General features: G+C 34.3%; 3 protein-coding genes across 5 annotated transcripts in view; 2 read left to right on the top strand and 1 right to left on the bottom strand.

The window, feature by feature from the left end:
* Positions 1-4,575, top strand: part of PIG-S (phosphatidylinositol glycan anchor biosynthesis class S) — a 166,700-nt gene extending 162,125 nt beyond the window's left edge. For all 3 annotated transcript variants that reach the window (XM_089645209.1, XM_089645211.1, XM_089645210.1), the window contains 2 exons: positions 3,429-3,633; positions 4,334-4,575. In XM_089645209.1, the coding sequence (XP_089501335.1) occupies positions 3,429-3,633; positions 4,334-4,448 (320 nt within the window). In that variant the 3' untranslated portion in view covers positions 4,449-4,575. The remainder of the gene's footprint in view (positions 1-3,428; positions 3,634-4,333) is intronic.
* A 2,111-nt stretch (positions 4,576-6,686) lies between these two features.
* LOC149413235 (uncharacterized) lies at positions 6,687-10,626 on the bottom strand. The gene is made up of 2 exons (XM_089644916.1): positions 10,180-10,626; positions 6,687-9,683 (listed from the first exon to the last, which is right to left on the bottom strand). The coding sequence occupies exons 1-2, from the start codon at positions 10,586-10,588 to the stop codon at positions 9,037-9,039; spliced, it is 1,056 nt and encodes a 351-aa protein (XP_089501042.1). The 5' UTR covers positions 10,589-10,626; the 3' UTR covers positions 6,687-9,036.
* A 724-nt stretch (positions 10,627-11,350) lies between these two features.
* LOC149413233 (uncharacterized) overlaps positions 11,351-13,613 on the top strand; it is a 48,082-nt gene continuing 45,819 nt past the window's right edge. The window contains exon 1 of the mRNA XM_089645444.1: positions 11,351-11,922. Within this exon, the coding sequence (XP_089501570.1) occupies positions 11,885-11,922 (38 nt within the window). The 5' untranslated portion in view covers positions 11,351-11,884. The remainder of the gene's footprint in view (positions 11,923-13,613) is intronic.

Raw genomic sequence — 13,613 nt, 5'->3', positions numbered from 1 at the left:
AGTTGATGAAAGTCAATTTGCATGAGTTCAATTGCAATTTTTAGATCTTTATGTGATATGACCAATGCCGTATCATCTGCAAATACAAAATGTTTAACAAAAGAGAAAAGTTTTTTCATTATAGTTACATAAATTATATATAGTGTAGGTCCCAATATGGAACCTTGTGGAACTCCTGCAGATACATTCTTTGTTTTACTAAAAGTATTATTTATTTTGGTACATATTTTTCTATTTCTAAGATAATCTTTAAATAAATTTAACACATTTCCTCTTATTCCAATTTTTTCTAAGGTTTCTAGCAGTTTTTTAGAGTTAATTGTGTCAAAAGCTTTAGAGTTATCGATAAATAACACAATAACATGTAATTTATTATTTAATTGATTATTTATGTAATTGGAAAAATCTTGCAGTAATTTTTCAGTATTTTTTTTTCTTTGAAAGCCATATTGATTTGGATCTATGATAGCGAATTTTTCAATGTAATTATTTAATTTATTTGATAAAAATTTTTCGAGAATTTTTTCTAACGCAGGTAGTATACTAATAGGCCTATAATTTCCCAGTTCAATGTGTTTTCCACCTTTAAATATTGGTCTAGTAATGCTACATTTAAATTCTTGTGGAATTTTTGCTTGCTTTATTATCGTATTGATTAAATGAGTAATTATTGGCCCAAGAGTTTTTATATTTCTTTTTAAATCAAACATTCTTATATTGTCAATACCTGTGCTTTTAGAGTTTTTCATTTTTTTAACAATGTTTTCAATATCAGTTATAGTAGCTCTTGGTATAAATAAACTGTGAGGCAGTTCTTCCAGTACAATATTAGTAGCTTTGTGATTGCATTTATGTAACATGTTGCTGATGCTATCCGAGAAGTAATTCACAAAATCATTTGACACAGAATCCTCAGTTCTATCTTTTAACATATATCGTGTTATTGTTTCATCACAATCGTTTTTGGGTTTACGTCCTAAAATATTATTTATCACATCCCAGGTTTTTTTTGTATCATTAAAACAGTTTTTAAATTTATTATTATAGTAGTTAGTTTTATCTTTATTTATAATTTTATTGACAAGGTTTCGTGATTTTTTGTATTCTGTTTCATATGTTTTGTTTGTTGGTGTACTTTTCCATTTTTTATATTGTTTATCCCTTTTATTTATTTGACATAATAATTCACTGCTTACCCATTCATTTATTGCATAAGGTCGTGTTTTCGGGTTTTGCACTATCGTTTTAGAACTACTCTTGTAAAATTTATTAAATAAAGATTTTATTTTTTCATATAATGAAATACAATCCTTATCCTCTATAAGTTTACTCCAGTTATAATCTCTGATATGTCTATCAATATCCTTTTGTGAGATGATTTGAATATACTTATTTGCAAAGTCTACCTGACGTTTATGACATTTTATATTAATAGCAGTGATAAAATGATCGGCAATATTATTTTCACAGACGCAAGCTGTTATTTTCTTGCCTCTAAATTTGGCAAATATATGGTCAATACACGTGCGAGTAATTTGTCCATTTGATACAGCTTCTCTGGTTACTACATTGATGCATTTAGTTAAATAATGGTTAGTAAGTAAGTTTTCATACGAAGTTACAATATTATCTTGTTCATCAAGCAAATTAAGATTTATATCTCCAAGTAAGATAATATTTTCCTTACTATTAATTGTCTCAAGATATGATGATAATTCCGTCAGAAATGAAGATTTACTGAAATTAGGAGGTCTATAGATGGCTATTATATTGACTTTAGTTTTGTCCTGGAGTATGAGCTTTCCTGATATATTTTCAAAATGTATTGATTTTAATGTTTTTAGTCTAAATTCAAATTTGTTTCTTATATACAATATAATTCCTCCTCCTGACTTATCAGTCCTGCAGTAGTTATATGCATTATATCCAGGAATATTGTAAATACACATACTTTCAGTTTGAATAGATGTTTCACATAGCATCAGAATGTCAATATGCTTCAAACAATTAATTAAATATATATGCAATACATCCCAATATTTTTTGTATAGATCTAATATTTAATTGAATACAAACAAGATTATCAGACGAATTTATGTTTTGTTTTTTTATCCAATCTTCTAAATTATTTACTGTACTACTTTCTATTTCATTATCATTATCTATATAAGAAAAATTATTCTGCGCCATTTAATTCGTGATGGTAATTAATTGTTTTCTTGTTTTGTTTAACAGACATATTTTGAGTATAAATTGAAGAATTTAATGTTAAATATTTAACAAAATAAAAGTGATTGTATTTGAAGCTAATTGGTACGAGTAATTTTTGATAAAGGCTTAATAAATATAAAATAAACTGTATGTTCACATCTAGTGTTATTTCAGAATATTTTTCATATTTAAAAAAAAATTTAAAAGCTGTTTTTATAATTATGAATGTGAAATATAGTACACAGTGAAAAAATGCATGTTTAAGTAAACAAAAAAATGTTTTTGAAGGTGACGTTATGATATTACTATTAAAAAAATAATGTAATATAATAATGTTATTTTTGTTAGTTAATTTGTGATTTTTTATAATTTTTATAACGATATTTATGTAATAAAATGTAATAACACTAAATCTATTTTGAGACAGGTTTAATCTTATTTCTAGTCAATATTCTATTTTTTCTTTTGCTAAAAAGCTCATTTTTTTATACACAATACATTTCGTTTTATCGTTTGCAGAATGCCTGATGTCAATATTCCAGCTCATTTTTTTATTTTTTTGAATTCAAAATATTGCTTGTGAAAAATAAGAAAATTCATACAATATAAGACATGATATCATCTTAATCTTAACATATCACGTGTCACTGTTTTCGTACATGCTAATCTCCTAAACCGCCCAACCGATTTCAATGAAATTTTGGGAATGTGTATGGTTGGTTCCAGCATCAGATAGTTTTGGACCCGATAGGTCAAAATATAATATTGTCGCGATCTAGAAAAAAAACTTTTTTTCAATAATTTTTTTTTTCGTTTTTTAGTTTTCTCATCTGAAAATATATACAACCACAAATATTCTACATAGAATGCGGTCTGTGGCAGGGCAACGTCTGCCCGGGCATACTAGTAGTATAATAAATATTAGACATCATTTAACATTAATTAACTTCAAAACAGAAATATTTTATTTAAATATATTTTTTTTAAACTCTTAACACCAAAAACTCACTCCTGATAATTATAATTCAGAATTTTTTTTTTTTTTTCAAAGCGCATAACTATAGTTGTAGTTGTCATTTCATAATATGTTTATTGACCACGCCTTAACAATTTTGTGCTGAAGTGATAATCGAACCTCCAACCTCCCAAATGCATTGACCATTGTATTGGAAATTAGAACTTATTAACAAAACATTGTGAATTATTTTGAATTCCAGGTGAGATATCCAATATAGTGATAAACGACGAGGTGGGCGCGTCCATCTACAACGCCGTGGAAAACGTGGAGCGGACGGACGAGCTGCTGAGGAACGGGCGGTTGATGGACGCCCTGGAGTGCTCCCGCAGTGCCTTCCTATCGGCAGAGGCGGCCTTCACCAACCCCAGCCTGCTAGCATTGCTCTACTTCCCCGATGACCAGAAGTAAGTCTGACCTTGTGCTGATTTTTTTTTAATGTCTGATAACCCTTGGTCATAGACATCCAAATTGATAGAACAGCCCTTCAGGGAAAGGCAAACATGCCAAGTTATACAGAGCAGTTAGGGAGCGTGACTGTCTACCTTCTTGTGATTTGTCAGGGGTGGTTTTTCTCTTAGGTCAATTGGTTTTTGACCCCCCAAAATTACAAGGCAACAATAATAATAAATTATGTGCACCAAAACAACTGGTCTTATTCTTAATTTATTTGAAATTTACCGAGAAGTAGCAGGGTTGTGAGCGGCAGCGGCGGCGAGTGACGAGCAGTGACATCTATTGAATTTTTATTTAGGATTCTACATACTGTAGATGCACCAGTTTTCCGCTTGCATTATGATTTTCCGGACACCGTTTATAATTGAACTTAGCCAGAGTTAGCTTAGAGTATTCCTATGATAATGGTATATGTTACGAAAAGTTATAACTTTTCTACAGGAAATGTTGATGAAAAATTGAAAACATCTTTTTAAACCCTTGGGGCGAGACCCCTGCATTTGCAGTGTTAAAGAATCTTGTCCATGTATGGTACAAAGCACTGCAAAAGCAGTGGCAACCCTGAAAATTTATTGAAAAAAATTTGGGTTCTCTATGTGATGTACATTCACCAGTTTCCAGACACCGTGTATAACTGTGTTTGTTTTCCAGGTATGCCGTATACATGCCGCTTTTCTTGCCCATCATGATCCCTGTGCTCTTGTCGGTTAAGAATATCTGGAAGTGGAGCAAAGGGATCCCCCTGCACAAGGAAAAGACGGAATAAAGCAGCCAACGCAGTTTCAGCTGCTGCCTGAACTACTCCACATTAGTCATTAATCAATAAATGCATCCATTCCACAACAAACAGTGTTAACCAAATACAACTTAAATACACAAGATTATTTTAATAAGTATTCCCATTTTTATTTACATTATGAACCTCTTCATATTCGGACGTACCTGTGCACGGTCGTCGCATCAGTTGTCTTGCGAACATGTATAAATGAAAAAGTGCCATGTACAGTTGCACCTAGCACCGAAACCTCATGCATTTAAAGAGTTCTATTTGAAAAGTCCTACTACCATCATTAGAAGCGGAAAGTGTTGTTTGTGCATTAATGGAGGTCTTGGCTTGCGGAAGAATGGAACCCACAATGCCTTAGTGGGACTTCAAAGTATTTTGTAGCGGTAGGAACTGTCCGCTTACATAGCAAAACTTCTAGACACGCGTTGGCATCAAATTTCAGCCGCCACTCGTTGAATTCAAGTAGCTGAGCGTTGAATTCCAGAGAAGCCGGCAGTTGGTTTTCGAGGCAGGAGGGAAGCACATCACAGGACGGGCTGTTTGAATGTCGGAGATTTAATACACGCACGTGAGACAATTTTATTAATCCACATGAATTAGACACATAATCTCTTAGATATTACCATGATTATAAATTCGTTTAGAAGAGTTTTCTAGACTGGCGCTCAGTGGTGATGTCATATTTTAGCTTTATAGTTAATATAATCATACAAGTAAATGTCGTGGCCGAATTCAAATTACGTTGTGCTAATTAAATAGCCAACCACCCCTGATTTTCTAAATTTAAAGTATTGCTCTTGTAATCAAGTTTAACTCAAATATACTTCATGTTGTTTTATCACAATTGATATCGCTGTGTCATCATTTCATTCCCCTTATTGCTGCAAGCTATGGTGGAGCATATAACCGGTATACGGTAAGTTTTTATTAATATGTGGTGACAGATACGTTACAATTTGTGCACTCGGCTACTAACCGGTGAAGGTATGTTACTATTCTTTAGTCCCAATTGTCTTGAGTCAGTGCAATTATGAGGAAAAAGGACTATGCGGAGGGGAAGGGAACGGGTGGAGGAAGTTTGGGAGAATCTTGCAATTCAGATTGGATCACCAAAGCTAAAAACATTTTAAGCCTTAGACGGCCTCCATGGTCGAGGGGTAAGTCACAGGACCGGGGGTCATGGGTTCAAATCCCGGCATGTGGAAATAAATTTTATTTAATTAATTTGTGTTGCATCACAATTATTCTTCTTAAGTCGCTTCCTCATTAATTCACCTAAAAAAAATATAAATAGTAAGAGTATATTTCACACACGGTCCAGAGTGGAAGATATTTCCAGTATCGCCCCGGTAAAAGACCGCTATTCAGAAATTAAATGGTTTTAGCCGTGTTTGGTGATCAGATCTAAATTGCCAGTACTTTCCCTCACTACTACCTTCAGACGGTTATAAGCAGTTGAGACTTTTGTGCAGTATTCAATTATTACATATTTTGAATGGTGAATTTCTACCACTCTCACTAGTTACGCCATTTAAGTTCTTTGGTATAATATTGTTGTAACAACAGACCGGAAATTGGTCAAATAAGCAATAACAATAATTCTGCATTCTTCAGGTGTGTATCGCTCCATTGCTTTTTGTCAACTAATTCTCTATCTGTCTACTACATAAATGACGAAGCACAATGACATTTGATGCTATTTGCAAAAATTATGGCACATTTACATTATGACATTACTTTTGCCCCACCTTGTATTATTTAGTGATCAGATTTAAATGGCCAGGTATATACTGATCTTGCTCCTCCCCATCTCCTTCATCTACCCGCTTCTTTTAGTTTCACAACATTCTCTAAATTGGGAACGTCGTAGTCCCACTTCCTCTGGCAGTTGGAACTCTTATGCAGTATTGCATAAATCATTTGTCTGCTTAATAAGGTTGTATTATTTGACAGTGTGGTTGATAGAAAGTTAGATTTTGATGAATAAAATTTTAATTTTTTATGTTTGCATTGTTCTTATTTATTAATTATCCTAATTATAAATATGTAACATTATACATACAATGTTTATGATTTGTACGTCTTAACAATGATAGGTTAGCAATCATAAGACTGCGATAGTTTTAGGCCCTTCGTCCACAAGACTACGCAAGTATCAGATACTCATGTTGTTCACTGACATCGCACACAACTTGTCATGCACGGTCCTAAAAGCGTGGCTACTAAAATAGCCGTGTCGCCGCCAATCATTGTTACCAGCATTGAGCACACGCATTTTGAGAAAATATCTTACTAGATGTGACGCCGTATTTAAATTCTCGACGACGTGAGTGGCGATAACCTTGCCCGGATGGTAGTTGCCGACGAGTTTACTTGAATCGGATAGTGCGTAGCCTTTACGAAGAGCCTTATTGTACCTAACCTAACCAACTTACTTAAAATAGCAGAAGTGACCCTATCTGTAGATCGATATCGGCTTGCAGATTCTTTTCATTGTGTTGTCATAACTAGGCAGTCGTCCTACGGGTCGGTAAGGAATGGAGCTCTGCATGGCACACAGCATGTAAGCTATGTAGCTTGTAGCCCAGCAAACTGTCGGTATTGCAGACAGACGACTGAGATCCGTAAAAAACTTCAAAAACAACAAACTGATGATACAAGTCGGTCACCAAGTTGATGGGGTTGTGGAATTTTTTGTGATATTATTAATGTGCCTAAATAATAAATTCTTAACAATATTTTAAATCATTTTTAACTAAAAAAAATGTTATTGGTAACACTAGATGTATACGGAAAGTACATTGCATCACTCCCGCTCGCTATCTCCTGACCCATTGGCACTGGAACAGTATGGAACGGTGGACTCTCGCGTAAACCACACTTGATTTTTGTTGATTCTTTACTGACCCGTGACTACCTGTGATGACTGCCTTAGTGTTGTGTCCACAAAAACTGGCGAAATAGTACCTCTGCCTCTACAAAGGTACAGCAGAAATCTACTATGTATAAAATGTAGATTCTTTTGTTAACCTCTGCGGTGTTACAATTTGCACATTTGACTTTGATTATTGGCCTATACCTTGTTCGATAGCTCACTAGGTATGTTCTGTTGTTAAAATCCATGTAAAAGCCCTGCTGGGCGTAAAAACAAATAAAAAATAAATCTGCTTTTTTCTAAATCGTTGATACTATTACACATTATCTATAAGAAATATAAATACCACTGTTATAAAACTAACAATTTTCTTTGGCTCAATTAAATTTATCTTTTATATCCTAATTTCTGCTAGAGTGTAAATACTCCTAGAATAAAATGGTGCAGTTTTTACGTGACAATTTAAACAACGCAGAAAGTGGTTCGCACTCATTCATTTCAAAAGAAAAATATTTATAATATGTATTTATATGTTTATAAATGCAGTAAAAAAAATGTTGTAAACAATCGGTACATATGTTCCTATCTTTGTTTTGTTGAGTTTGTTCAACACAAAGTATTTTATTCATTGATGGTTTTTTGCTTAGGAAAATACCTTGAAATTGAAATCATGCCCTGAAAATTAACTAAGGCCTAGTTATTTAAACCCAACTCACATTTGACTTCGTCATCAAATTGGCGGTTAGCCATGTTGAAATTTTTATATGAATTTTTTATTGGAACAACTTTTTTTTTTACTTTTAGGTTATGCGCATCAACGTAATATATCTTTGAAGAAGAAGATAATACTAACAAATGTAAAGAAAACATGAAAAACTGTTTAGTTAAGTTTTGTTAGTATTGTCTTTAATTTTTATATTAGATCAGTCTCTGTTAATGGCAATTCTCAGACCTACGGTGTTAATTTCATACAATCCAATTTAAAATTTGATAAACAGGTCGAGAATCTGGATCTGCTTAAAAAGTGTAAAAATTTCTAAATGGTGCTGTATGCCAATTTGTGACAACGTCAAAAGTGTCAGAAGTTCAATCTGTAAGTAAGATGGAAGACTTGAAAATGGTTTTGAATGTTTTCCACAGCGTGCATTTAATGAATAAGAGAAAATGAGTGCAGTACTATCACTATTTGCTGCAATATTCAAAGCCGTATTGAAATAATGCAATTTAAGGTACTTAGTTCATAAATATAATATATCTAGCAGAACTTATCACATACAAGACAAATAGTGGTAGATCAATTAATATTGCTTTATCATCTACCAGGAACTTGATCTAGCGATGGGCTCAATCAAGATGCATTTTGAAATGCGATTGATTCAAACAAATTATAATCGAAATGTTCAAAATTATTTCAAATGTAGTTGAAATATTGAGTTTCAACAGTCTCAAAGTTGAGAGTATTCAATAATGATACATCGAAGGGTGTTGAGCGATTAATTCAATAAATCATTAACGATACATAATGGTTATAAACATCTTTCAATAGGACCATAACTAATACTATTTTTGAAACAATATTCAATTTGTATTTATGCAATATAATAAACCGTCATAACAACCAAAGAGATAGCTAACAAGAATCCTTCACTAGTATTCTTGCATGCATTTTAATCAATTACATGTTATCATTTTCTATGCCTCATTCCAAGCCGTTTCTGTTAAAATCGCCGTATTTTCTCCGCTCTCGTCAGGAGAATATTCAAAATTCCACATTGAGTTGGCTAGAACTAACGTTTCACTCTCTCTGAGATCGAACGCTAAACTGGGACACAATTCTTCGCAAGGATGTCTCGGAGTTAACTGAACCAGCGTAGAACCTTTCAACTGTGACAGAATAATCAGTCCTGTATCTAACTCTAATTGCTTAAACCTGGGCGCAGAATACTTATTAGACATCAATAACCAATTAAAATGAGCTGGAGGAACATGCGGAGAAAGAAAATATGGCCTAGGTGCTAAAACTCTCAAAGATTTAACAGCTTGAAGATCGCAATTTTGAAAATGGACAAACCAATTCGGTATCTGTATGTTTGTTATCTTGGTTAATAAATTATCTAAATCTGCTGGTTGTTTCCCAGTGCGCAGGTTGGTTTGTAGAATGCACGGGACGGAGTCTCGGAGTCTCTCGTCGTCAGACAGGAGTCTGGTCAGGTTGAGGTCAGGGTGTTTGGTGAGAGACCAGTCCATGTTTGCATCAGTGACTATGACAGGGGCCCCTCGGATGAGATGTTGGTTAAGGATGCTGTCGTAGTTGGTGTTTGATATGTGGTCAATGGATGCTGCAAAAATAAAACAAATTTTGTGAATGTGAATGTCTAAAGCTGAACGTCGCCTCATACAGCTAGGATAATAACAAGGAAATAATATAAAGCTTGTATTATTATTCTAAAATTGTAAACAATCAATATTATCTTTGAAAAACCTTCAAAGAATAGAAAATTTGATTATTTATGTTTATATTCATAGTTTAGATTCCAAAATCAAAATAAAAAGTTTTGTCTTAAAAACCAAAAAGAAAATAGTTCTTAAATAGAACATTTTTTATGAAGGGGTGAGGATAGTGGGATAAGTTAGGCCAACCGCAGGTACAAAAGTTGCTCAAAATTGTAACAAAATAATGGAAAATATTGTTTTCTCGGTAACTTAAAAAAAAAACGAAAAAGTATTTAATTTTTATCAGTGTGTTCGGAAGCTGGGAAGTTAATTATGTAAATTTAGGGATTTTTGTGAAAAGTGGTGGTAAATACAAAATTAGACAAGCTAAAATATACTTACTTATTGCTTCGCAAACAGCACAATCCGAGAGTGAAAGAACATTGTGAATTTCAGAGATTTTGCTATTTTTATTGATGAGACAGTCGCGGTAAAACAGGGGCTTCCAGTTCCAAATCGGAAGGATTTTAATCAGGAAAATTCTCCCTATCGCTGTAGAATGCCACGCCACGGTATTTGAATTGGTCACCAAGTAAATAGCGCAGAGGACGATGGAAAGCCCAATTAAAACCCGTAACCATTTTTGAAAGGAAGCGCGGCGCACGGCATTTGTGAATGGACGGCAAATCACCTCCATTTCTTCATCGGTAAACCCGACCTGGCGGCAATACTCGTAAAACGATTTCAACTCGGTGTCCATCAGTTGTAATTTTTCGCGATGTGACATCTCCGCTCCAGTTTTGGATGTCATTTTGAAGTGACCTAAAAACTCAGACGTGATCAATAATAGGGGTATTTCTCCAACTACCACAGATGAGTACGTACCTACTGTACATACTTACCCACCTTCCTCACGTAGCTCGATGCATTTCTCATTTACAAGAAGAAAAACGTGTTTAATATTTCCATCTAGCGGATTGGACTAGAACTGAAGAACCCACGCGAATCATTTGAATCGTACGAGTGGATTATTTATGCCTACAGCGTACAATACCCCGAGTGCGGTTATGGAAAGATGTGGTGAGCAGGTAATGAATTCAGACCCTTACAGGTAGAAATCACTGTTTTTACCCTCTATTACTATAGACTACTGTCTATATTCTATAAGGTCTGACCATTCGATTGCTCTATGTTTCGAGTATATCTTCACGAGTGGCTTCGGCTACCGGGCCTGGTTATAAATAAAATAGAACACTACCACACCAATAAAATCAATTCGCTTTTATAAATCAGTAATGAAAATAAAATTAGGTATGTTTTTCTCAAATAAAATGTTTGTAGTTCTCAATCATTCCACGAGGAATGTCTCTGTTTTACAATGCGAACATTGCGAACTAGCGCCACAGCTTCTCACATTTTCGTCTATAGTATTCTGTTTCAAGTTCCAAGTGGAAGTACCGAGATTCATTGATTTGGCCGCGCGCGGGAAACCGTCGGGGTGCATTTATACGGCCAGTCATAGGCCCGCAAAGGTCACTGCCTTTTTCGCCATATTTGAAATATTTTACACAGAAATAGTACTTTTCTGCAATTTCAAGGCATTATAAATTTTTACAAAAATGCTCTCGTGCCTCAATATTTTTTATCTATTTTTTAAATTTAATTTGAACGCGATTCGTTTGATGTAATATTGTAAATATTGAATGAAAATAGTGGCCATAAATTGAAGTAAAGAAGAGTGAAGTGAGTGAATACGTCACCCGCCATCTTGTAATCCTCGCTCACTGCAGAACTTGAGCAGTGAAGTTCGCCTGCCAACGACTTCGGGCTTTCAACCCCGAGAATTTATTTAAATTGTGATTTTTATACACAAAAGTAATTTACTTTGTAGTCGCAGGCTTAAATGAAGACATTGTCGATGTTGACAGGCAACGGTGCTGAAGCATTGGTGTTTAATTTTAATTCAAGTGCATTTTTGTGCATCCGCGAAAGTTGAAAGAACAGTGTTGCGAGGAAAGTGCTCAAGTAATCATTCAAAATTCCGGTCCCCACGCGTAAACGAGAAGGAGCCTTTCCACCAGGCCCCGGCCAACCAGGCGAGGCCGACATGAATAACAAACGCAAAAACCGAGCGGTGCCCCCGAGGTAAGTGTCCATGACCTAACCTTTCATACATGCTACAACCCTTTGTGCGTTCTGAAAATAACAAGGAACAACCCCATCAGGGTTGGATTATGTCCTGCCCGTCCCTCTGATTCCCCGTAATCCTTCAACAATGGCTGATTACCACGCGACGACATCCCCGTTTCTTTATTGTCTGGGATTAGGAGGGCCACGACCCGACGACTGTCATGGTGCTGAGATATTTATTTATGACCATCGACTGTCGCACATGCGGATGAGGAATTCTAGGAATTCTGTCTTCAACTTTCTAATTGAAAATGAAGTACCCGTGTTCGTATTTTCACGGCACTTTATTGTTGTCTCTGGGAGTATCTAAACCAAACACGGCATGATAAGGCGGACAGGGTAACTTCTAATCACAGTACTCGCGTGCATTCCTTCGCGCTGCGTTGCAAGGGACCTGTCCGAAAAGTTAAAAACACAGACATTAGTACATTTCACTTAAATATCAATGTTTTGCTTGTATTATCTTGTGTCTCAGTGTAGTTTTCATTGATTTTAGCTCAGCATACACCGTTCCTTCTCTTCAAAATTCTCAGTTTTTATACGGTTGTGACACATTGAAAACTGAAATATTAAAATGGCAGGCGAAATTTGTGAATACTAAGAAAATAACAATACCGTATGATGTAATTCCCTCTCGACATAACATTGTGCGTTTTGTGTGAAATATTTAGAAAGTGGTTAATTATCATCCAATTAAGAGTTATAATCAAAAATAAATTATGTGTATTTGAAACATAACAGTAATTTCTCCCTGGCATGCAATTTGGTCAATGTCTTAACCTCTTTTTTGATCATAGATTTCCACTCATCACTTTTCATAAATGTAAGTATTACATGTGGAGATTCTCAAATTGGTTATTTATGAAAACATAATGCAAATTTGTAAATTCGTTTCATCAAAATACATAAATGTGTTTAGAAGAATCAGCATCCAGAGATCAGTCACAGTAAAATGTTGACTGAATAAACATTCAGTCTTAAAATGGTGGACTTCGAAACATTATTTAATTTATGACAATGCAAGACTAATCCTGATCATCTCCATCAATATGAAGGCACACATTTACAGATTTAATAATAATAATAAGAATAACAATTTATTTCAGAATGTGTGCAGGGGTAGTGCAATGCAATACATTCCATATTTTGAAATAAAATATACAATTTGAATAAGAAAAGTACTAATACACCTTATTTACAGAATAAAATCAGTGTTCTATCTGGAAACATTTATTTCATGCATCTTCTGGATTGTAAATTATAACACAGATCTCTTAACATCTTCATTATTGTATGTGCGTCATCAGGTGTGTTCTTCTCACTGTTACATGCAGGCTCGATAATCTCCTTTAAAAATAAATATTCAATTTTAAGTTTTTTTTATGTGTCTTTATTCGAGTCTCAACCAGACGCGGCCCGTGACTGTAATTACCAGCAGTGCATTTCACTTTTAAAATGTACCTAGTCTGTAATTTAGGTGGAGCAAATTAATGAATGGGAACACCTACTGCAATTCATTCTATCTTCTAAGTTATATTTGTAAAATAACTGATTAAATAATGCAAAATTATCTCGAAAATAAAGGACACTCAATTCATTGTTGAAAATATAGCGAAACTGTTTGATTTCACCGCGAACAAGTTCCA

The sequence above is a fragment of the Hesperophylax consimilis genome, chromosome 22 (genome assembly GCF_061612785.1).
Source record: "Hesperophylax consimilis isolate HC1 chromosome 22, BYU_Hcon_1.0, whole genome shotgun sequence".
NCBI lineage: Eukaryota > Metazoa > Arthropoda > Insecta > Trichoptera > Limnephilidae > Hesperophylax > Hesperophylax consimilis.
Note: the sequence above shows the minus strand (reverse complement) of the source record. Positions and strands in the feature narration are given on the sequence as shown.